General features: G+C 35.4%; 1 protein-coding gene across 2 annotated transcripts; it reads left to right on the forward strand.

Moving 5' to 3' along the window:
• The first annotated feature begins 7,376 nt into the window (after positions 1-7,376).
• Positions 7,377-21,708, forward strand: LOC147381937 (U3 snoRNP-associated protein-like EMB2271). Of its 2 annotated transcripts, none has more exons than XM_086429782.1 (7): positions 7,377-8,031; positions 9,634-9,976; positions 11,234-11,458; positions 12,932-13,160; positions 13,761-13,939; positions 18,795-18,860; positions 21,364-21,708. In XM_086429782.1, the coding sequence occupies exons 1-7, from the start codon at positions 7,610-7,612 to the stop codon at positions 21,442-21,444; spliced, it is 1,545 nt and encodes a 514-aa protein (XP_086285908.1). In that variant the 5' UTR covers positions 7,377-7,609; the 3' UTR covers positions 21,445-21,708. The 2 variants fall into 2 exon arrangements, with proteins under 2 accessions (XP_086285908.1, XP_086285909.1); XM_086429783.1 differs by having other exon boundaries at positions 7,378-8,031; positions 13,764-13,939.
• The last annotated feature ends 4,330 nt before the right edge of the window (positions 21,709-26,038 follow it).

The raw sequence follows: 26,038 nt of genomic DNA on the forward strand, positions 1-26,038 counted from the left end.
AACACCCTTTATTATTAGTATTTTATTGTGAATTAGATCCAATTTGATTGGATTGGATTGGATGTATCAATTATATTGTATATGAAATATATTTGAATACTAAAAATATATTCGAATTCAAATTTGAAACTTTTGGATAGATTAACGTTGGAGTGACCTCAATGAGGAACACCTTGATGTGGTGGTGCGTGCATGCCCGTAGATGCATTTCTCCGAGATACGAGTAAAATGCATTTACTGACATGCACGCACCACCACGTCAAGTGTCCCCTGCTGAGATCACTCCAACACAACTCTTTTGAGAGGCATGAAAAAGAGTAGTGGTTGCATTTTTCAAAAGAATATGAAATTTTTAGGAAATGTTTTTTAAGAGACTAACTGGGTTGTGGTACCTGTTGGGGTTTTTCTCTGAGGTTTCTTTTTAATGTGATTTATAAACGTAAAGAGAAAATTTTCAAATGTAGGTTTGTCTCTAGTTAATTAGAATCCATGTGTCGCATCCTTATTTGTTCGATCCAGGCTCAACATGGCCCTTCGGTCAATCTAACCGCACCTCTAGGTATATATAATCTTTCTAACTTAGAACACTTTGGATTTTGCTATTACTTTTTTTTAATTATAAAACATCTTTTTATTGTGTAATCTTCAAAATAATGGTTAATATTTAAAATAAAAAATCACATAAAAGACCTTAATGGAAGGATTTTTTTCTAAATAATCCCTTAGTTTTGGGCGGTCTCTTGATAGTTCACTTTGTAAATTTTATTTCTTTTCTTAATAGTCCCCCTACTTCATCTCATGTTTATAATGTCTTTAAAATACTCAAACTACCATTTTCTCACTTTTTCACATAATTAGATTTTCCAATGACGATAATTTTCAATGATATTTGATCATGAATGATGAATGAAGAATGATATTCTTAATTTTAACATTTAAACATATATATATATATATATTAAGAATGAAGTTGGTATTCTAGAATTTTTGGTGATTATGTTGGAATGTTTTGTTTGCAACCGTTATTTAGCATTTTGGATATTTCGACTTTCGATGAGGTTTACCCAGTATCAAACAAAAAAAGAAAAAGAGAAAACGAAAAATCTCGGTCGCATTTACAATGTTGAGTTCACCGCTTTTTATTGTCCATTTTAACATTTTTATTGTCTAATTCACCACTTTTTATTGTTTAGTTCAATATTTAATTACTGTTGAGATTGATGTTTTTTTAAAGAAAATATTGTTGAACTCGATAGTTATTAAATGTTGAACTAGATAATAAAAAGTGGTAGTAAACTTTTTCTTTCTTAAATGTTCAAATCATTGTGATTAACGTGTATGCCAATCATCAAGATCACCTTTTACAATCATCGAAAACAAAAAATTATAAATCATCGATCTCAACATTTAAACATAAATTATCAAGATCAACGTTCAAATTGTTAAGATTGAATTAGTTACATTCTGCGATCTCAACATTCCAACGATTATCATCGTGATCAACAATTCAAATTATAGACAACAAAATCAGAATAACAAAATCAAATCCCAATGGAAAATCACAAAGCCATTACAATTCAGTCACAACCAACTCGACTTTGCTTCTCCGTCAAAGGCAACAACCGCCATGCCCATGAAACGCCTTACTTGGGATGAAATACAAAAAAAGCGAGCTCAAGGCCTCTGCTTTAATTGCGATGACAAATTCACACCAGCTCACAAGTGTCGAAGACCCCAGCTTTTGTTACTAGAAGGGGATTGTGGTTCAAGCGATGAAGATGACGAGGACACCATAGCCAATGAACCCAAGATATCACTACATGCTCTAACTGGGTGGTCAACTTCGAGGACCATGAGACTCACAGCCAAAATTGGGAATCATGAATTGACTGTCCTTATTGATAGCGGATCCACTCACAATTTTATTAGCGAACGAATAGCTAATTGGCTGCAACTTCCAGTGGTACCAACCGAGCCATTCAATGTGAAGGTGGCGAATGGGAATCCATTAAAATGCCAAGGAAGATTTGAAAACATCCATGACTCGCTTCAAGGTATTCCATTCTCCCTTACTCTTTATGCTTTACCACTGATCGGGTTGGATTTGGTTTTACGAGTTCAATGGTTAGAGCAATTGGGGACAGTGACTTGTGATTGGAAAAAAATGACCATGGAGTTCCAATGGAATAATCAAGCTCAGAAGTTGCAAGGGATAGATGTTCAGCCCATTCAATCTGCATCCATGAAAGCTGTTTCAAAAGAATTCCATGTTTGCTATTTGTTTACAAACCGAAGCTGAGATGCCTCAAAATGGGGTTGAGTCAGATATGCAGCAGTTGTTGAAGGCTTTTGAAGACATTTTTCAAGAGCCAAAACCAATACCTCCAATAAGAGAGATTGACCACCACATCACTCTTAAAGAAGGAACCGAGCCTATCAATGTGAGACCCTACAGGTATGCTTATTTTCAAAAAACTAAAATTGAAAAACAAGTTCATAACATGCTCAAATTGGGACTTAAAAGATCAAGTACTAGTCCTTTTTCATCTCCTGTCTTATTGGTTAAAAAGAAAGACGGCACATGGCGCTTTTGCACCGACTATAGAGCCCTTAATGTTGTAACCATCAAAGACCGATTCCCAATCCCTATTGTAGATGACATGTTAGACGAACTTCATCGGGCAGCCTTCTTCACTAAATTAGATTTGACAGCCGGATACCATCAGGTTTAGGTACATTCACCCGATATTCATAAAACGGCATTTCGAATGGTCATTATGAATATTTAGTCATGCCCTTTGGTCTTTGTAATGCTCCTTCCACATTTCAAGCCATTATGAATTCCATATTTTGCCCTTATCTTCGCAAATTTATGTTAGTATTTTTTGATGACATATTGATTTATAGTCCCAATTGGACCATGCATCTTGAACATGTTCGAAAGGCTTTTGAAATTTTAAGGCAACACAAATTTTTTGTCAAACTCAAGAAATATGCATTTGGCCAACAGGAATTGGAATACTTGAGTCATATTATTACTCCTCGAGGAGTAAAGGTGGATCAAGGAAAAATACAAGCAATGTTAAATTGGCCAAGGCCTACTAATATTTCTGACTTGCGTGGATTCTTAGGCCTTACAGGTTACTACAGGAAGTTTGTTCGCAATTATGGAATTTTGGCTCGGCCACTCACCACTTTGTTAAGAAAGGGACAATTCGGTTGGAATGATGAAGCCGAAACTGCCTTTGATGGCCTTAAACAAGCGATGACTTCCACACCTACACTTGCAATGCCTAACTTTAATGAGCCTTTTGTTATTGAGTCTGATGCTTCAGGGGACGGAATTGGTGCGGTTCTAACTCAACAAGGAAAGCCCATAGCCTTCATGAGCCGAGGTTTGGGGATGTCAAAAAGATCATGGTCAACGTATGCTAGAGAAATGCTGGCCATTGTGGTTTTTGTCCAAACTTGGAGACCATACTTGATGGGCCAAAAATTCTTTATCCAAACAGACCAGCGCAGCCTTAAATATCTCTTGGAGCAGCGCATCACTACTCCAGAACAACAAAAATGGGTGTCCAAGTTATTTGGGTATGAGTATGAGATAATTTACAAGCCGGGCAAGGAGAATTCAGCTGCAGATGCACATTCACGCATGACAGGCAGCCCATGTCTTGATGCTTTATTTGTTTCACAAGCTCAGATCTGGGATAATATCAAAGAAGAGGCTAATAATCATCCTTACATGCAGAAAATTGGCAAGTTGGCCACTGAGAATCCGGGCGGCCCATATACTTTGCGAAATGGACTGGTTTGTTACAAGAACCGGGTGGTGGTACTTCCTAAATCCAACATTATTCATCAGTTATTGCGAGAATTCCATGACTCACAGCTTGGTGGCCATTCAGGGGTGCTACGAACTTACAAATGGCTTGCCCAACAGTTCTATTGGCCATCAATGCATCGGAGGGTGCAAGAATATATCTCTTCCTGTGATGTATCCCAACGAGCTAAATCAGAAACACAATCTCTAGTCGGAATCTTGCAGCCGTTGCCCATCCCATGTCAAGTATGGGACAACATCACAATGGACTTCATTGAGGGTCTTCCACAATCCAGCGGGAAGACTACCATTCTAGTTGTAGTTGATCGCCTTAGTAAGTCAGCACATTTCTTGGCATTGGCTCATCCCTACACTGCAAAAATGGTGGCTGAATGTTGAAGGTGTAGTGAAACTCCATGGTATGCCAAGATCTATCATTAGTGATCGGGACCCAATATTTATCAGTCATTTTTGGCGTGTGTTTTTCAAATTGTCCGGCACACAACTGAAAATTAGTTCCGCATATCGTCCACAAACGGATGGCCAGTCAGAAGTCGTCAATAGATGTGTCGAACAATATCTTCGATGCTTTGTCCATCAGCAGCCTCGCCAATGGAGTTCCCTCCTTCCATGGGCTGAGTTTTGGTATAACACGGCATATCACTCATCCACGGGAATGACACCCTTTCAAGTTCTATATGGGCTCTTACCACCAATAGACTACCAAGTGGGCATGTCTCCAGTGAACGAAGTAGATCAACAGCTTGCCACACGGGATGAAATATTGCGTCAGCTCAAGGCGAATTTACATGCAGCTAATAACCGTATGCAGCAAGTTGCTAATTCAAAAAGGCGTGATCTTGAATTTCAAAAAGGAGAGCGGTTTTCCTTAAACTTCATCCCTATCGCCAACAAATAGTCTTTAAACAAGCATTTCAGAAATTGGCAAGCCGTTTTTATGGTCCCTATCAGATTGAACAAAAGATTGGTAAGGTGGCGTATAAGCTCAAGCTTCCTGAAAGATCCCGTCTTCCACATTTCATTGCTTAAAAAGAAACTGGGAGACCCCAACCCCACTACTGTTGACTTACCACCTACTGCTGATGATGGAGAAATTCTCATACAACCCGAAGCCATCTTGAACACATGTTGGATCAAAAAAGGGTCAAGGTTTGTTGAAGAAAGTTTTGTCAAATGGAAACAGCTTCCAAAGGATGATGCCACTTGGGAAAACACTCAAGAGTTCCGGGAGAGGTTTATAAACTTGAACCTTGAGGACAAGGTTCCTTTAAATGGGGGGAGTATTGATAAGCCACCAAAAAGATCTCAACGTGTGCCTATCAAGAATCCAAAGTTCATGGAGTTGTGGAGGATTTAATGGAGTTGAATTAGTCCACTGTGGGTGGTGTCCTGCACATGCAAGTAGAAGACTGAGTCAAGTCTTGTTAGTTAGTGTTTTGTTATTTGAATAAGTTAGTGTTTTGTTATTTGAATAAATGCTAGCTATTTAGTTGGAATCAGTTGTTAGAGTCCTGATTTCATGTAGTTGTGCCCTTAGTTTTAGGAAGAGTTTGTTATTTCCTTATGTATTTAAACTCTAGTATTATGCAGTAATAAGTAAGTTCATTCATTAACAAATTGCTGTGGTTTATTTTCACCCTAAGTAGAATCCTATTTACATAACAACTATAACAGCTTTGACTGGGACCTATCATTATTGTTATTATTTTTCATTTTGAACAAATTCAAAAATACAAAACAGTTTTCTTGAAGACAAACCAATTAAAAAGTCACAGAAGACACAAGAAACAACGTTATAATACAAAGTTAAAACTATTTTAATTACAAGTCAAATATCCTGCATTGGTGGATGTCCTTAAATATTCTCTAAGAGTTCATTTACCCTAGGTTCACCGAGTTTAACCAAAACTACTGCAAATCTAAATTAGGGAAAATTTAAAGAAGCAAACAAAAAACACTTTAAAAACCTTGAATTATAAGAGTAAAATAGTGACCAAAACCCTAAAAACTAGCAAGAAATTGAGAAATCTCTTTGAAAGACTCTCATTGAAGGCATTTAAGGAAATTTAAACAGAGTAAATAAGGTTTCATCAAGAATTAATTACTGAGAACTTTTTCTACTGAGAATCTCCTCGAAACATCCTTACAGAGAATCCTCCGCAAAAGATCTTTCACTGACGAAGACACAGAATGAAAGATTGGATTTGGAAACCAAAGATGTGCACGGAGAATAGCCTCAAATATCTCTCTAGCATATCCGTTTGGAGATGCGATCGTAGAGATCGAACGACTCACAGAGCTGAATAACCATATGGAGATAATCCTCGTCTTCGTAAACGTTAATGACCTGAATAACGTTAGGGTTTCCACTTACGAGATTCATAGTAAGACTCCATTAATTTGAGAGTGAGAGACAAAGAGTGTGATCGAGAGATTTGAGTGCGAACGAGAGAGAGAGAGATTTGATTTAGTGGTGTTGATGTAACTTAATAAAGTAGAAACGACGATTAATTGACAGCTAAAAACTATCGCAATTAACGACAGTCTTTAGCAGTCGTTTTTAGCACAAGTGTGGTGTCGCGAAAATCGCAATTTGACGTAGTGTGTGCCGTCTACATGGCTGCATAGGACAAAGACCAACATAGTTGGTGAACCTATGCACACAATCTATTAACCGTGTTATTGATCGTTGCCATCTTACATTTACAATCGACATCAGATGGTTAGGATCACATAATAGAAATTATTGTCTTCTAGATGGGCGAAGCCACATAGGGACCAGTGGGGGCTATAGCCCCCACTCAACTTCTTGAAATTAATAATAACTGGTGATTAAATCCCAAACTGATTGATCTTAAAGATATCATTTATGTAATTTTGTTTTTATTAGGTAAATTTTCATAAGTTCGTTTTTTAAAGGAGATGCCATTGAAATTTTGGTAAATTTTATATTATTTATGTTCTATTTTATTATTTATTATTTATTTTAAAATAATTAAATATTAAATATTAATATTTTATTATATTTATAAGATGATTCTGTTAATTAAAATTCATTTTACGACGATCTGATGTTTTATTATATAATAAATTATCAGATTTTGGTAAACAACATAACAATTCTGCACCGTTATATCAAATAATTCGTTCTCAATTGCAGTTTTTAACAACGGTAAAATCAAAATTTTTTTAACAGTATAGTCCAGTTGCAGAAGCTACCAATTGTATTATAGGGCCCAAGTAACCTTAAAATATATTTTCTTTTAACATTATTTTTACAGTTTGGTCCGTCCTACATAGGGGTGAACATTGGATTGGGTAAATCCGAGATCCGAATCAATCCGAAGCTTTTGGATTGGATTGGTTCAGATTAAACACACTCACGGTTCGGGTACGAATCGAAGAAAAAAATCCGGTTAATTTGGTTCGGTTCCGGATTAGGATATAATAGAACCAAACCAATCCGAAAACCGAACCAATTATATATATATATATATAATTATTTAAAAAATAAAAAATTCGATTTTTTATATCTTTCTTCTTCTTCCTGTTCGAAGAAGTCTGAAAACAGAACCCTAGCCGCTGCTCAATCTCAGTCGTCTCTCTCACTCACCTCACCTCACCGCCTCGCCAACTCATTGGAAAACGAAGACTGAACTCTCTCTCTCTCTCTCTCTCTAATTCAAAAAGCTTCGATAAATCTCTGAGCTATCGATCTCTCAGGCGCCTTCGTACAAACAGCATCTCTCTCTCTCTCTGTCGAAGATGATGAGGAACAGAATCGTTAAGAAGAAGACTTCAAACGCGAAGGAAATCAGAAAAAACACTAAATTTTCTCTAGAAATTCGCGATTCTAAGAGGAGATGTAAGAACGATGAGGAAATCGTTAGTGATGAAAGCGAGGATGATGAAGAAGCTAGAATTTATCTATCCAATGGAGGAGAAGCAAAAGAAGAAGAGGAATCAGAATTTGCAGCCGAAACCGTTGGCGAGAAGAGACATAGAGTCGCCAAGACGTATTTGGAGAAATATAGAGAGATGGCTAAGAGAGAGGAACTGGAAGAGGATGATGAAATGGATGATGATGATGATGAGAAGATTGGTAGGCGCGATTCACTTGTTGCAGAAATGCTACAACAAGAGCAGCTCGAGGAGAGTGGTCGAGTCCGGAGATTGATTGCATCTAGGTAGTAACGTTCACGTTTATTATTTTATTTCCAAATTCCTATGAATGTGGACTTAAACCCTCATGGTATAACTGAATCTGACTCAATTGGATACAGAGTTGATGCCCTTGTGTCATCTTAGATGAGATTATTAAACTGTTTAACTCGGTTTACAATTATTTCTTCACTTGTTCTATAGGGGTTAAACGTTACGGATTAGGCAATTTTTTGTGAGGATGATCTCTATGGTGAGGAGATCATTGTCACAAAAAAAATCAGCCCATTCCGAAACCCCATCAAAAGTGATTTACAAATTAATGGTAAAAATTGATGGTCCACAATTCTTCAACTTGTAAATCACTTTTGATGGGGTTAAAAGTTTTGGAACGGGCTGATTTTTTGTGACGATGATCTCCTCACCATAGAGATCAGCCTCACAAAAAATCAGCCCATTCCGAAACTTCTAACCCATTTAGGACAAATTTTGGCTCCCTAACATTGGCTGCCGAACAGAACCCATGTATTTTGTCAAATAAGGTGGACTAGAAACTGCTTAGTCACGATTTCATATTTTGTTAAGATAATAAGTATTTACAATATTAAAAATTAATTAATTTTATAAAAAAAATACAAAAACCTTTTGACTCGGACAATATTTTCAAAATATTGGATAAGTCATTAAATCTCAAATGAGTCAATGTGAAGGATGATTCTCATTGAATATCTCGCTCATTCGTGAATGATATTGAGATGACTCGGTCAAGTCATCTTGGTCTTGAAAGATTTTTAAAACCATAGGATACATTGCCAAGTTAGTGATTGCCAGTTGGACTTTAACATTAGATCTTTTTCTTCCTGAATTTTGATGGAGGTTGGGAACGTTAGTTGGTGTAAGGCCAAACGAGTGTCTAGTCTAGGAATAACTCAGAATTATCCATTCCATGGATGATGACGAGGTGATTGGGTAGTTCACATTTCAATCCAATTGGGTGGTGCTTGCACATCAAAAGCTATTTTTGAATATCGTTTATATTTTTTACCATAGGCAAGCAAGTGGTTCAGTAGGAGAATTAGGATCTTATGGATTTTCTCTTTTTTGATGAAATATTTTCAAGATGTTTAGAAGTAATTTTTGGATGACTTTTGAGGGAGGTGGTTTGGGTGTGTAGCATTTCAATTTTCAAGTGCTTAGTTATTGGGGTATTTTTGGGCATTTGAATCCTTGTTCGTTCCTGGTTGTTCATTTCAACTTCCTTTTTTTAGTGCTTCAATGAAATTTTCTTATACAAAAATCTAGATTTTCGTACTCACCATTAATCATCTATGCTTATGTTTACTAGGAGGTGCATTTATGCTAACTTGCCAAAAATTGTTAAATTCAAGATTTGCAATATATGACATGGACGAATTCCACATGGCAAACTTGTTCATCATCTTGAGTTTGACCATTCAATTTTTGTTCTACAAGTTCAATGGTTTGGTTGGTGACCAAGTTTGCCAGCATATTGTTCATAGGGAGGGCATTGTATGTAAACTACATGATACTTTTGTATTTTATTTTTTATACATGCTTAGATGCATTAATTGGATCTGGATTCTTATGTGGTTATTTAAATATTCTAGGATTCAGAAGCCAGAAACTCTTGACGGATTTCGAATTTTAGTGAAGCACAGACAATCTGTTACTGCTGTAGCTTTAGCTGAGGACGACTTGAAAGGTTTTTCAGCTTCAAAAGATGGAACTATTATTCAGTGGGATGTAGAGAGTGGGAAAAACGAAAAATACTTATGGCCTGATAAGGAAATACTGAGCTCACATGGTGCAAAAAATTCACAAAATCCATCGACAAAGTGGAGTAAACATGTTTTGGGAATAACTGCTAGCTCTGATGGTCGGTATTTGGCAACTGGAGGCCTAGACCGTCACATTCATTTATGGGATGCACGTACGCGACAACATATTCAGGTTAATCTTATTTATTTTTTACATAAGAGGATGCAACACGTAAGATAAATTTCAAGTGCCATGCTTAACATATATTATTTGTCAAGAGCATTTGTTTGGTGCCATTGTGAATGTGTGCAACTGCAGTGAAGGATAGTGTACTCCTGGTGTTGAACACAAAGATATCTGATTAACATATACCTTGTACCCCTTGGTGTAGCCATAGTCACAAAATTCACTGATTTGAGGGTCTGCCGATTTAATTGGCGATTAATCGCATAAATTGATGAATCACCGATTAAATCGAAAATTCGCCGATTGTAATGGGAAAAGCCGATTAATTTGGCTCGTAAAGTTACTCCCATACGGTCCTACACATCTCCCTTGGTATAAATCTTACCGAAGTTTACTTAATAGTCCTGTGCTAAGGATTTCTTTCTAATTTGACGTGATGTGGGACTTGTTTCTAAATGTAACTTGATTCTCGAGCGGTGTCTGAGCAACATAGTTGGTAAAAAATCTATTTTTTTTTTCCCTCACCTTTCTTTCTTAATGCTCTCACAACCTATAAAAATCTTTCTTTCTTAACAACCCCATATAAATATTTCTTCCTTGATGCCCCCATAAAACGTTGAAACTCAAATCCTCAAGGTTGGAACCATTCAAATGTATCTTACTATTTATTCATTTTCTTTAATATGGATTTAATTTGTTGTGTATTAGAAAATGCACCTATTTTAAAATACACTAAAAAATTTCCTGAATTTTGGCAAAAATTTTCTGAATTAACCGAATTGAGGTCTCGCCGAAAAAATAGCTGAATTCAAATTTTGTTACCATGGGTGTACCTGTAGGGTGCTGGTTGCACCATTTGAGATATCTGGTTCTACTGCAGAGAAAATTGACAGGATTGGGAAATCATGGGCCATTCCTTGGGCTTTTTGCTATATCTATCTTCTGACCTTGTTAAATCTGTAATGTATATTACTGTTTTGGACATCTTATGTCATAGGAGACCTAAGAATGAACACATCAAACTACTCGTCTTCCCTATATTTCTGGATATTGGCAAACTGTTTGAAGATTGCCCTCATGTTTTAATTCTAGCATTGAGTAGCTTAGATTTCATCATTATAGGGTAGTGGCATATATGCCCTTTACAATTGTACACATGCAGACACTAAGATGAACTCTTTTACACCTAACTATCATATTAAAACTGTCTAGATTTATTGTTCTTGTATGATGACCTTACTCACCTATCTTTTGATTTAATAGGCATTTCCTGGTCATAGAGGACCTGTGTCATGTTTGACTTTTAGACAGGGAACTTTAGAACTTATTTCTGGTTCCTTTGACCGAACTATAAAGTTATGGAATGCTGAAGATAGAGCTTATATGGACACATTATTTGGCCATCAAGGTGAAGTATTGACGATTGATTGCCTACGGAAAGAACGGTTGTTGACTGTTGGGCGTGATCGTACAATGCGCCTCTGGAAGGTGAGAGCCATATTCTTTTATGAGTTATACCCATTGTTTAAAATCATGTTTTGGAATTGTAAATAACAGATGATTATTGTCACACCCCAAAAACTCAACCCGAATCCCCATGATTCCCAAGTTGAATCCAGAGGCATGATATAAAACCCATATCATGACAGTCAATATATAAGCATAAACAACAAATAAATAACTATGTCATACCTGATCATTGTTCAACAGAACAGATACATATCCTCAAACATCAGTACACTTGACATATATACATAAAATAGTAATGACATAATACGGTGTTCATAATTACATGACAATAAAACAACAGTTAAAGACTTAAACCTAACTCTAGTTTAAGACTCATTACTAGTAATACCCATGCTCCACTCTTGGAAGCTTGAACTGATCATCTATAAGGCCATGGTACTGAGCCTTCTCGGAAGGATCACTTAAACTAGGTGCGCCTGAAATTTGTGATGTCATAGGGGTGAGTAACAGGGGAGTTACCCAGTAGGGGAATCTTACAATTCTAAATAATAACACCCTATATGCAGTTTAAACATTTTAGGAATTCGTAAATCATGCATGTTTGATATTCAACACATAATTGAAAATAATTGAACACCGATGTCATAAAATCTAGCCGGAAATTGAAACACAATTAAAAATCTGAAGAAACAATTGTTCATGATATAACATCAAATAATAGAGTACTATAATAGAGAATTGAGGGTCACGACTGATGTGAACATCTCAGTCAAAATACGATTATTCCAATACTTCACCAGTGTGGAACCCTACCGTTAATTCCTGATTCTTCTATGGCCAGCCTCTGCCACAATGAAATAGACCCATAACAAAAGTCCAATAGTTAAAATAAGATATAATCCTAAAACTAAAATATGACCCAAATAGTTTAGGCCCATGAACTCTAATGTCCCCATCCCACAAGTCTCAATTGGGTGAGGCATTAATCTCTTATAAGCTTATGTCTAACAAGCCCTAAGGCGGATATGTTAAACAATGCATGCATTGACAATCTCTCTTTCAAACATACACACACACACACACACACACACACACACACACACAGTCTATCTCCTCATTTTTTTTGTGAGCTCGCATGTTTTTTTTTTTTTTTGATCGGTGTGAGCTTGCATGTTATTCAATGGTGCGAGTGTCAATTACAGGTATGCCAAGGGCTGCACTTGCTTGACCCTAAATTTTCAAGATACTGGTATTTAGTTACATGGTTTGTAACTTAGTATCACAATTTATTTATTTTTTAGTTATTTAAAAAACAATTTGTGCTTTATGATTGAATCATCCGAGATGGATGCCATACAATATCAATTTGTTTTAATATGAGTACCCATTTTTATTTATTTATTTATTTTTATTGTAGTATTGTAGGCTATGAACTCTTTCTCCATTAATGCGTAATGTGTAGTTCACAGTTCCACTTGCTAATAATTGTAGGTACCGGAGGAATCACAGTTAGTTTTCCGTGCTCCGTCGACATCTTTAGAGTGTAGTTGTTTTATTAGCAACGATGAATTCCTATCTGGATCGGATGATGGAAATATTGAGCTCTGGACCATGTTGAAGAAGAAGCCTGCATACATTATAAAAAATGCGCATTCTATATTGTCTCCTAACAAAGAGTTTGATACAAATGATAATAGAATTCCTAATGGTGATAAAACAGGTATTTTTATTTGTTTATTTTTTTCATTATTGCTGGGAATTGTTGCATAACATTTGTGTAACTTGTGGTGCTACTGAAATTTAAAATGATATTTTCTATCATCATTATCAATCTATGAATTTTATTTAAGTTAAAGTTGATCTTTTTTCAAGCCTCTGTTTTACTTTTGTGTTTATTATTTGATTCGTTCATGAAGTGAAAAAGAAGGAAAAAAAATATTTAATTATATAGAGCTTTATTTCATGCTAGAAGGTGGCATATACAAATGCACATGTATCTAAAGGGCTTATTTATAATTTAAAATATTAATTAAAGGGTCATTTTGAAGATTATATAGTAGTAAGGGTATTTTGTAATTTTCAAAACTTACCAATGTGACTTTAGGGACATGCAATTGCAATTTTCTTGATTTTGACCAAAATGGCCCTGATTATATTAAATTTAATGTTAAGGTAGGGGCATTTTTGGAATCCAAAATTTTGTGTTGAACCTTTGTACTCCGCCTACTCTCATTATAATGGTAAAGATATATTCTTTAATTCTTTGGACAAAATTTTGAGCTATCTTGCTTCTTTTGTTTCCGTTGTTCTCTTCTCCCAGCAGAAAATGGCATTGTGAAAGCTGAAAGCAATTGTTCGACAACACTCTCATGGGTTAGTTCAGTTGCTGTATGTAGAAACAGTGATCTTGCTGCATCAGGCGCTGGCAATGGTGTTGTTCGTCTTTGGGCAATTGAAAGTGACACCAAAAGCATTCGACCATTATATGATCTCCCCCTAGTAAGCTCTACCATCTACTATCTTAAGTAGAAGTTTTCTGTTTTTCTTTTCTGATGGACCTGAATGCTTGCTTAGTACTAGTAAAGCTGTTACGGGTTTTTTTTTTTAATTTTTTCCCCATAATAGGCATATCTATTCCATCACCTAGCCATAACTAGAACTCTTTGGTTTTCTGTTTTTGATATTAGAAGGAACCAGTTAGTTTGTTGATTGCATAGAGAATGGTTCCAACATGACAAAGGGAGTCATGATTTTTTTCCCATTATTGTCAAATCTTTTTCAGTGCCAACAACTTTGGGAAATATACTACTAAAAAGGAAAATTATTTCCATCTGCTCTTTCCACGAGTTGCTAAAGGTAGGTCTCCAGTTGAGACGATTTGGATTGAACAAAATTCTTACAGTTGGTACATTTTATCCATCACCAGATGTGGAAGGAGAATTAGAAGTGTGTCATTCATTTGTAAGCACCATTAAAGTTTCACAAACACCTGACTAATTCAGTCAGGAAAAAAACCCTTACTAAGGCTCATCCACCGTCAAAACAATCCTCGAGATTGTTAAAAATCTCGAGGTTTTGTTTTGATTGTGGGCGAGCCTTAGTAAAGCCCTTTTTCCTTTTTAAATTATATTGTTTTCAAATGGAATATGCAACTATATATGATTGCATTGGTCAGATTGCAGATGCGATTTAGCATATCGCATATGCAGTGGCATATGCAACAACTTAAAAAATTGATTAAAAAATCAGAAAAGTTAGAAAAAATTTGAAAAACAACAAAATATATATTGATAAACTTAGAAATGATGTCTAAAAATACATAGATACTAAAAAACACAAGAATGAAGCATCCATCCAAATATGAAATATCTAATAAAAGTCATACACAGAAATTAGAAATATTCAAAATACAAAACAAGTGAAAAACTAATTATGTTGATGATAATCCGTCATATACTCCACACAACCATACCTACTCCATTTTGGCACATCTCCGATGTCACCGCCTCCATTATCGTCGTCGCTATTTCCATCATCGTCCGAATCATCACCATCTTCTTCAATGTATTCTTCATCTTCTTCAATTTCATCTTCATTTGATCTTACCAAAACTTCATCTACTTCTAAAGGTTCTTGACCTTCATCATTTTCTTCTTCTTGTATTTCGCCTTCTTCATAAGAAGTTTTTAACTCGCTTGGCCACCTCTTTTTCTTTGGCTTGAGCTCTCATCGGGTGCCGGTGCAAAAACAACTTGCTCAACTTGTGCTCAAGTGAGATCTTCTCCTTCGAATACTGCTCGTCCCATTGCATTGAAAATCCATAGATGATTCTCATTAAGCTCATCAAGGGAGATGGGGTCGTAGAACCCCGGTTGCCCCTTTCCTCTGTAAAAATCTTTCGTGCAATCTTTGATTCTATTACACGAACACTTAAGTCATTGAGCTTTTTTTGCTCAAGCCGATTTCTCATCTTGTTGTGAATTTGTTATCTATCGTCTTAGTCTTTTATATATCTATAACAATACATCTTTCATGAATTTTTTTGTGATTCTAAGATATCAACCAATTCTGCATGATGGTCTTGGTAGATTGAAAAACCTCAGAAAACACGATAAAACAATAAATAGTTATTGCTGTGGAAAATTGTGAAAATTTGGTCAAGTATCAAAAATTTTATTTTTTCAAAGTTCTTCAAACGGAAAACAGTGTAAGAGCACAAAGTGGTGTCTGACTTTTGTTTTATTTGGTCTAAGATCTACAATTCAAGCTTTTTGGACATTTGTAAATTCTGAGCTAATTCATTATCCAAGTCTTCTAATAGGTGTTAATTTGTCAATTCCAAGCTAATCCATAATCTGAGCTCTTTTGATAGGTGTTTATTTGTCATTTTCGAGCTAATCCATAATATGAGCTTTGTTGATAGGCATCTTGCTTAATGCTGAGCTGATTTCATTTTTATCATTGGTTTAGTCTGTATTTCTAGTTAGTTACATTACTTTCCGAGCTTATTTGATTTTCAAAGGAGATTTGTTCATTCAAATATTTCCTTTCTAATTATTCAAGGGATCTATTCTGCCGAGATGAAATATAATTGTTGTTATTTCAACTATCCTTCCATTTGATGTGCTTGGTTATTTATTTTTTCGAATAATATGATACTTTTGTTTCTTCTCATGAATATTTAATTCAATCTAGTCAAATATTATCTTGTTCGAGCTTGTATTTCAATCTTATTCCTTAATCGATTTTATTAGAAATTGATGTAGCGGAAGCGTGTGAATCAATAGATTCGATAGATTGTGTTCAATGGAACACTCAAAATCAATTTGAATCAATAGATTCAATTGATAAATAAGCAATAGTTTGAAAGAAAATAAAACATAAAACTAAAAAGTAATTAAAAGAGAAAAGATAATTGAATTGATTTTTAATTTTTGGATTTGGAGCTCCTTAAATAGATAACTCCATCATAACAACTTGTAATCCTACTAAATACTAAAAATTAATATTCCTAACATATCTGTAATATAATACTAACTTTTTAATTCTATTAGAACTCAAATTGGAGACTTCTAAGCACTTCTAAGTATAGTCTAAATAATAAAAACGAATTTAAAACAAATTAAAAACTAATAAGGAATTGTACTCCTAACATAACTATGAAATAGAAATCCTACTAGAAGTAGAAATAGAAATCTTATTAGAAATAGAAATATAAATAAAAATCTAATTGAATTAGAAAAGTACTTAAGAGTTGTAGATGTCCTACATCAGAAATTAACCCAAGATACTTTACATGTGTCATCATCTTGAGGTGCTTGGAAAATAGCGCAAGTGATTTTGATGTAGCTCGGAAAGATAGATATTCCATAGGTGATTTTCATGTAGCTTAGGAAAATAGACATTTCCGAGGTGATCATGATATTGCTTGGGAATATAGACATTTCCGAGGTGATTATGATGTAGCTAGTGAAAACAGACATTTCCAAGGTGATTATAATTTTTTTGCATAATGAGTTTTGGCCGAGCTACATCAATGTTGTTATAACTTGGAACTTAAAAAGGGTGGAACTTTTAATCCAAGTCTTCATTAAACTATTATTATATATGTTGGGTATACTACGAAGATCTATTAAATTAGATATCTAGGGTGAGCTATTTTAGCCTTGTCTGTAAGGAGTTCATAAAATAAATAAATATGGCTGAGGTGATTTAATATATGCTATCTAGTTGTTGATCTGACGTAGGCGAGGAGATTTTGAATTGAGATAAATCATATTAATCCTAGATAGATTAGAAATGTGATTATTTCTAAATTGACTCGTCTATCGAGGTAACCTGTGTACCTTAGTCAGTGTCGGTGATATTTTGTTACCACAAGGTTTACGCTTCAAGGCGTTGGCCAGTCGAGCACCTTGCCACACGCCTTAGTATCTGAAAACATTTATTTAAATACTGAGAATATTCAATATGCTACGCTCTTTGATGGCTTGGGTTATTTTGATAGAACTTTTGAAGGAATTTGGCATTTAAAACATGAGTTGGTCCTTTCGATTCTTGGTTTGCTTTCTATTAGTGCGAAGTCTTCAAAGTGTTCAAAGGAGTGTTCTTTGAGGATTTTTTGGTCCGGTGGGACTGTGTTTGTAATCTCTATTCTGTTTAGCTTCTTGTTTGTTTTATTTTCTTGTCTTTTTGGGGTGGGTCATCTTGACCTCCCCTCTTCCTGTATTTCTTCCCTTTATCTATTTAAAAAAAAAAAAAAAAATAGTTGTTGTTTTCTGGGTATCTCTCATTTTTTAAGTGGAGCAATTTCATTAAAGAATTCTCTAAATTTTTTTTTGATTAATGTAAAGTTCTCAATTTTTGTCATTAGGGATTCTGTCAATTTTTGGAGCTGCAATTTCAGCAGCACCAAAAAAGTTGTTCTCGTAGTTTTTGAAGGTTTTGTTTTCCATGAATCGAGAATAATTTGGTTTGAGCATAGTGACAAAGTCGCTGTTCGAGAATAACTCGGTAAATAAAAACTTCAAAAAAAAATCGGGAAAAGTCGGAAAAGCATCATTTAAATATAAAAAATAAATTAAGTGAGGTTTCCCAAGAACATGTAGGGGTTCAAATGACTTCCATTTCCATCATACTTAATGAAGGAATTGCATTTAGTGGTCCTACATAGCAGTTGACTTTTGGTTTGGGAGACTTGTTAGATGATCGAGGCAAGAGTAGGAGACTTGTATGGAAATTGAATTATCTCACTATTACCCTATTAGATATCTTTTTTACACTTACTGTTTGGTTATGGAGCCCCTAGAGTGCCTCATTGCCATTCGACACAATGCATTATCAGGCTTGAAGGGCTTCTTTGGCCTGGTTACAAAGCCAATGGTCATAACACGGAGGGGTTTACAGATTCAAATTAGACTGGTTCTCCTTCTAATAGGATCAACCATTGGGTCTTGTATTGTTAAGGTAATTTTGTGACATGGAAGAGTAAGAAGCAGATTTTACAATTCCATGTCTCATGCGTCTTGTGACCTAGTGTGGTTTATACACTTCCTTTAGTTGCTTGGCTTCGTAGTGGATACACCTATGAGTTCTTTAGATTTTCTTTTGAAGAGAGTTAGATGTAGAGAATGATTGAACTTCAAGGTCTTGATGGTTTTGGAAACTTACAAGTCATTAGTATTGGTACTTGCTGCTTCATTCTGTGTTGGGTGCCTCGATCTGGTTAGTCACAGGAAATGTAGAACGGAGATTTTCCTATTATATAGCTTGAGGTTTACTGTTTAAATGAATACATAATTGCTTCCATTATTGTTATTTTGAAACTGATCTGATTATGCTTGATGAAACTCAGGTTGGGTTTGTAAATTCCCTAGCATTTGCTAAATCTGGACGGTTCCTTGTGGCTGGAGTTGGGCAGGTGAGGTTTTGTTGCTTTTATTTCATAATATAATATGGTTCCTACTTTTTGACCAATTTATATGCTCAGTTATTTACAGTTATCATCATGCTTCTGTATTTCAATCTTCTTGATCCTTTTTCTTTTAAGCTTTTGATATTCATGTAATTGCAGAAGAGGTTAGTTGTTTACATTCTTCTTTTAGAGAGCTGGTATTGGCAACCCAACTTTTACTTATTACACCCCAATTAAAAATAAAGAAAATTACTAAATGGTTGAGAGCAATTAAAAGTTGGGGTGGCAATAGAAATTTTTTGGTAGATTTCTATTTTTTGGGTTCAGGATTTTATACGAGCCTAATCATAATGATAAACAACTTTGAAATTGTTTGAATGAGTGTTATAATGTTTTGTATGTTGAGATTATAATCTGAGCCAAACCCTTGTAATGTTTAAAGAGTGTGTTTTAATCTTTAATTGGTGTGTGATAAATAATTAAGAAATTGGGGTGTAATAAGTAAAAGTAGGGATGCCATGACAGCTCTCTTCTTTTACCATGCTGAGATTCTTTGAGTTGATTAAAATATATCTCAAATTGACTTAATAAGAAACAAACTTGAAATCAATGTTGAACCAGATGAAGTGACTCAACAAAGTCCACTTAAATGGCCTTAGGTTGTACAAAATGGTAAATTTTAGAATGTTCATAGTTGCCATTGCTTTAGAAGTTTTTCACTGTCATTCTGGAATAACATTTTTTATTTTTTGATGGGTAGGCTGGACTTGAACCCACGACCTCAAAGTTGCTTTGCAATGTTTCGTACCAAATCTGGAATAACATTTTTTTTAGATGTAAAAGAAAATTTAGATTAAAAGAAACTTGGTTGAGGTGACTAGTAAAACAACATTACAAACTCCAATACCCCATAGAGAGACACACTTCTCCATAGTAATATTACAGACACTCCCATCTACAAAGGAAGTACCAAAAAATTATTCCCCTAAACTCCTTGAAAATTTTACACCCAAAGATCAGGAATCCTAAAATCAAGATGATTATGTCTTGAACTGCAGATTGAAAGAAACATCACATTGTCCTCTTAAAGTCCCTGAACGCATAATCCATTGGCCTCCAAGAATTGAGAAGAGAACAAAGGGAAGATGAGAAACAAGGCATAACCTCATATTTAACTCAATATTTCACTTTTGGGTTAGTCTGGTTTGACCTGACAATTGGACCAGCCTGGTCAGTCAGTTCGGTTGACAATTGATTTGCATTTTAATGAGTTCCAATCTGGAAAAGTGAGACTATCATGGGTTTGGAAATCAACAAGATCTCCGTGTAACAACTCCAAATTATTCTTGATTTGTAGTTGGGTTAACATAGTTAGGATTGATTAAGAAACCTGAGTTTGATTAAATATGGACTAGCAAATTTGAGCTGAGCTGGATCCTAGTTGGGTGAAGAATAACATTCTCAACGTAGTAGGATTTATACATGTAGTTTACATTCTGGCTATACCCTCAAGTGTCGATTTACTATGAAGATGACTTTAAACAAATTAATTAGATGGTTATAATCATCCAATCAAAGTATATTTTCAGCATGGGAGATCATCTAAGAGGGACCCATCTAATGTTAATAGGCCCAACCCTTGTAAGGCGCTTCAATATTTTAGAATAATAGGATCTTTAATGGAAACTACCTACCAAAATACCCACAGTTATTAAGAAAGCGAAGAAGAGTAAAGATGTATTCCAAATATTCTATTCAGAATTCTGTCTTGACTGCTTTCTGTTGCTTTTTATTTATACAACTACACCTAATTGTGAACATATTTGTGGTATTCTTAGGCTTATTTGTAGTTATTGTGCTTAAATGGGTTCTTTTTTACTTAATTTGTAATTTTTGTACAGTTATGTTCGAATTTTATAATTATTATAATTAACTTGATTGTTGAAATAAGTGTTTTTTTTCCTATTATATTTCTCTAGTTTTTATATAAAATCATTTTTAATATTATTTTATTAGTGGGGGCACAAAAAGTAGTTCAAAATATATATTTGCTTTTTAAATGCCCATGCCCAAAAATATCAAGTGGTGCCTTATTTTACATATGAACGCCTCGGGCGAAACAAAATAACAAATAGGGTTTTTTGTGAATGTTTTTGGGTTGAAGAATGGGAACCATATAACCTTTCACATTGGTTCGAGGGGCTTTTAGGTGTCGTTTTTTATCATAATGTAGCAATTATACTTTTTTCAGTGAATCCCTCCCCTCCTAAAGCCAAGTTCAAGTTGTGAAAAAGAGTGTACTACATTAAAATTTCATAATCTTTTATATTAAAAATTGCAGTAATTGGTGGAATTTTTTTTTAAAGCTTTCGGATACGCGTGGTTGTTCATTTAAGCTTCTTAAAATTCGGGGTTAATTCAGTCATATTTTAAAACCAAGAATGTGGATATCATTCGTTTAGTTTTTTTGTTGTCTTCTAATATTTTGAAAGTTTATCCTTTTTCCCAGGAACCGCGATTAGGGCGGTGGGGTCATATTCCAGCTTCTCGGAATGGGGTTGCAGTACAGTTGCTTGGGCTATCTGAATAGGGTATTTGACATGGTTTCAATTTTGACAATCAACGTTGCGAAATTAAGCGGAGGAATTCCTCAATTTTGTAGGATCATATGTAACTATAGGAATTGATAAAGAGTTATTTTCATCCTTTCCTTGTTGAGGTGAGGCATTGTGATGATGCTGATGATGATCCGTATCTTCAGCTAGGGATCCTCTTTAGTGAATCATGTATAAGTAAATTATATTTTTTTGAAACGTAAAAAAATATTACCTTGTTTCTCTAATGTCTTAGAAATCCATTATATATCTCGAGAGATTTTGATTGATAACCTTGGGCACTTAAAAATAGATTTTTCCTTAGAAAATGTTTTTGAAAATTTGATAATAGGTTCATGTCGAAAAATTATCCAAAAGAGATTATTAATTTGTGAAAATTGAAGTTTGGGATAGACTTTTTAAATAAAAAAATAAAACAAATTCAAAAATGATCTTTCGCCCTTAAGTCATTATAAATATTAAGGCCCCGTTTGATACGGCTGTTTGAATTTGCTGTCAGTTTGATACGGCTGTTTGAATTTGCTGTCAGATTCCGTTGTAAGAAGGTGCTGTCAGAAGTTAAAATTCTGAAAAGTATGTTTGATTGAGCAATCTCCATGTCATACTACAAGCTTTAACACCCAGCTTCTCAAAAACTACAGGGTCAAAATTCACTAGTAACTCATAAGCCAAAGCTTCTACTAAAAAACACACTCTAATGCTTAGAACAAGAGAAATGATTATCTTTAGGGTTTCTTTTTTCCATTGGAAACTGCTAATGCTTTTCTTATGGGAGGCTTCAATGGAACTCTTTTATCAGAACTGTGGCAAAAGACGTCATCTGAAATGAAAATGTCGTCTCCCTGAAACAAGAGAATCATAGGTTAAATCTAATAGAAAGATAGGTAAGTGATTCATGTAAAGTTGGTGAGAATCAGAAAAGAAGAAAATCGTAACTACCCCCAAGGATGAAACTCTATCCTGTTTAGTCACTTTCTTCTTTGTCTTGGGGCACAGGAGTTTGTGTGGAAGTTGATCTTTGCGTAAAATGACATTTTTTGTGATTGCATCTCTCCCACCTTGAGGTAAGGGCAGCGAATACTGTGCAAAGCTAAGTATCAGTATATTTATCTAGATCGACAATCCAAACATTGAAATTAAATAATCATCAGCCAAGCCATAATGCACAAATTAATAATAATAAAAAAGTTCAAGATGTCAATGTATCTCTCAAGTGGTAGCATTACTTGAAAGCTCTTCTTGGCACATCGGATCTTGTGATCCAAGGTTTTAAGAAGGGGCACTGCACTGTAAAATTGAAAAATTTATCAACATCGGGATTTGCTTCATGTTGCATTGGGAACCATGTAATCGCTAGAAGAAGTGCGAAGAGGCCAAGATGACAGTTCCCTACCAACAAAGGGAGTATGGCCTACGTAAAAGGTATCTTACCTAATTTGACTCGGACCAAACCAACGTAAATTCCACGAGGGATTCCGATCAATAACTTTGCAAGGGCATGGCACGACCAACCCCGCCACCCCCCTTCCATCACTGCACTGATCAAACTTGATAATTGCGTTACTATGTGGCATGACATGTGGACCATTACTGCACCAAGCAGTTACAAAATTGAATATGGAGATTAGTTACAAAGTTAATAAATGGGCGGATATGCCACCTCAAATAATAGTGGCATAGATGGTTATGAACTTGGATAAAGTCATCCAAATTCGTAATTGCCAACCTTGCATAATTAAAGAAGAAGGGAATTCTGAATTTGATTCTAGCTATCGATTAATTTGTTGTAAAACTTGTTCTCTCCTAACTTGATCATCAGATTTCCTTTTGCAAGCACCACATTGGTGTTCCCAATGGAGGTATCTTACATGAAAAGACGACTGGAGCTAACTCTTTTTTTTATTATCTAAGAAGATGATTGACTGCTAGACTCATCGTAGAAGGCAACTTTAATTGTTGTATCACATATCTCGAGGACTGTGCAACTCAAAAAGTTGCCCACGTGGCATTCTACACCCAATTGGAATTTATGGTTATGAAATTTCTAGTGTCAGAAAGTAATACATTTTTGAGGTTTGGAAAAAGAGTCGTGATAATCTGACTACCCCATGTGGCATACTCAATCGACTACCATATGTGGCAAGTTCGGGCACTGTAGATCTGTACTCCTCGGGATACACCGTTCCCTCAAGATACACTTTTTTGGGGGAAGTGCAGCCTTGTATCCCAAGGAGCGCAGATCTACAGTTCCCGAACTTGTCACCTGGGTTAGTCAATTGAGTTTGCCACAGTCAGATTATCACGATTCTTGGAATAAAGAACAGTGGGCTTTGCATGGTTTCAAACAAGCTGTTTCAACCTAAAATCTGTTTTGTCTTTGAATCGTGAGTAAATTTACAGAGTGGACTGCACATTTTGTTATTTGAATTAGGGCTGGAGTGGGGAGAATGCCCTTATCTCGGGGTTTCCTAGGCAACAACCTGACTTGATTTTTTTGGGGATATTTGTTTTGAGAAATATGTATATCTTCCTTTTTTAAGGTAAGCTTTTGTATTGGATTTTCCATGATGTGTCAGCAGGCTTTGGAACTTTATGCTATCTTTTTTAGTCTATATGGTCCTTATTAGGGGTAAACCATGCTTTTTTTTTTTTTTTTTTTGGATAATGGGGGCATCCGGACTTACGTCAGACAAGGAAGGGGGGGGGGGGGGGTGGCGAGCTGGGCCAGAACCAAGGCATATGGGACCCTCCCCCAGGCACGTGCAACGCCCGCTTACACGCAACAGTAAGTGAGGGAAAGCCCTTGCGGGTGGACCCGAGGAAATATTGCGTATACTGTGTATTGAACACACAACCTACGGACTCTCACTGCTTATTGGATTCGAAATTGCCATTGAGCCACCCCCTTGGGGTTAGTGGCGAACCATGTATCTCTTCTATCAAGGCATTGCCCTTTCTCATTGGGAATTTGGTACCATTCTCTATCCTCGTTCAAAATTTCTTGGGTCACTTTTCCATTCACGGCACTCGGTGGCATTCTTCTCAAAGGAAAAGAGCTTGTACAATACGACCCCATTCGTTTTTCGTTGGATTTACCTTTGAAGGGAAAGAGGGCCCAATTCAACAAGTGATTACTAATGCTACGTGGTTTCTTTTCTTTTGCAACTCGGCCTTCTAAGAATTTTGAATAACTTTTCTTTGAGGATTTTATTTTTAAGTGAGATGGAATCTGTGGTGGGATCCAACAGGGAATAGTATATTGATTAGATCATTTGTTTTTCATTTCTTCTTTATTGTCTCTTTTCCTTTCTTGTTTTTGTTTTGTTTTCTAGTAGGTTGGTCAATCAACCACCTTTTCATTTCAATAAATAAGTTATTTATCTATCAACAACAGCCACACAAAAAAAAAAAAAAAAACTTCATTTTGGCCTTTCCACCCAACAATAATTTTTAAAAAAGGGTGTTTTTCATTAAACATCTCAATCAAGTTTTCATTATTTCATAATCTTCTAAGGTTATTCTTAGATTCTTCTAAAGTTGCTGATTTCTGTTTTTGTCTTTCTGCTCATCCAACTCAGCATCCTCATCCCACCTTTAACCATAAAGCATAGCTCCCCTTAATTTGATCGGTATGCTTTGGTCACATCCAACAACTGTTTTTTATATAAAAAGAATAGAAAGAAATTAAATGCAAAATATGATACATGTATCATGTATTTTCGATTAAAAGTGATTAGCTTATCAAGTCTGACTTGAACAGGTATTTTTGATAAGCAGCGAAGGAACAAAATTGTTTTGATAAAGAACATTGTAAACAATAACATCCATGCACTAATTACATACAAAATACTGTGTTAGGTACACTATTCACTCTCTAGTCCCAAATAGGACTGCTATGAAACCAACTAAACAACCAAACTGATTAAAGTGTTATATATGATCCCAAGAATGGCCACATTGATATACTACTTGCATTTAATTTTGGAATCCTTCAAGCTTGAGATGTTGCACTCATGCTTTCAAGAGCAATCGCACTGCGTTCTACTTGCTTCAATAGAACTCCATATATTTTGTTTCTCACCTTCCCACACGCTTCTATTTCTTCATCTTCTAAAATTGGGCTATCTTCGCTTCCATCCTTAATCAAATTACCCTCTTTGCCGATGATCACATCTAACCAAGCATCAACTCTCTTAATCTGACACATTACACCAGCAATCTCGGAGTCGGACGCAGTGGAAATCGTTTCACTCGAAATTCCATCTAAGAATTTTTCAATATAAGTCAAAAACCATTTCCTACATTCACCCTGCAAGTTATTCGCCAGTCAGCAGATGCATATAAACTACTTCCCTTCACCCAATCTGTCGGATTGTCCTTTAACGTTGTCAGTCCAAATCCGATCTCACCATTTTTCCTTTGTTTACTAATAGTACAAGCACCCTTTGGTTTACTACATTGAGTGGTGGGATTTTTCTTAGCTGTGTTGAAGGCCTCAACAGATTGAGTGATTGATTTGTTTGGGGCAGAGAACGGGGAAAGATCTGTTGCCAAAGCTGCTTTGATCCA

Source organism: Akebia trifoliata, unplaced genomic scaffold (assembly GCF_017979445.1).
Source record: "Akebia trifoliata isolate Shusen 1 unplaced genomic scaffold, ASM1797944v1 Contig00131_ERROPOS169462, whole genome shotgun sequence".
In the NCBI taxonomy this organism is placed as follows: Eukaryota; Viridiplantae; Streptophyta; class Magnoliopsida; order Ranunculales; family Lardizabalaceae; genus Akebia; species Akebia trifoliata.

Excerpts from the sequence above, each read along its gene's own strand:
- LOC147381937 (XM_086429782.1), top strand. The coding sequence starts at position 7,610 with ATGATGAGGAACAGAATCGTTAAGAAGAAGACTTCAAACGCGAAGGAA. Across the intron at positions 9,977-11,233 it reads GTACGCGACAACATATTCAG|GCATTTCCTGGTCATAGAGG; the intron begins GTTAATCTTATT and ends TTGATTTAATAG. Across the intron at positions 13,940-18,794 it reads CATTATATGATCTCCCCCTA|GTTGGGTTTGTAAATTCCCT; the intron begins GTAAGCTCTACC and ends GATGAAACTCAG.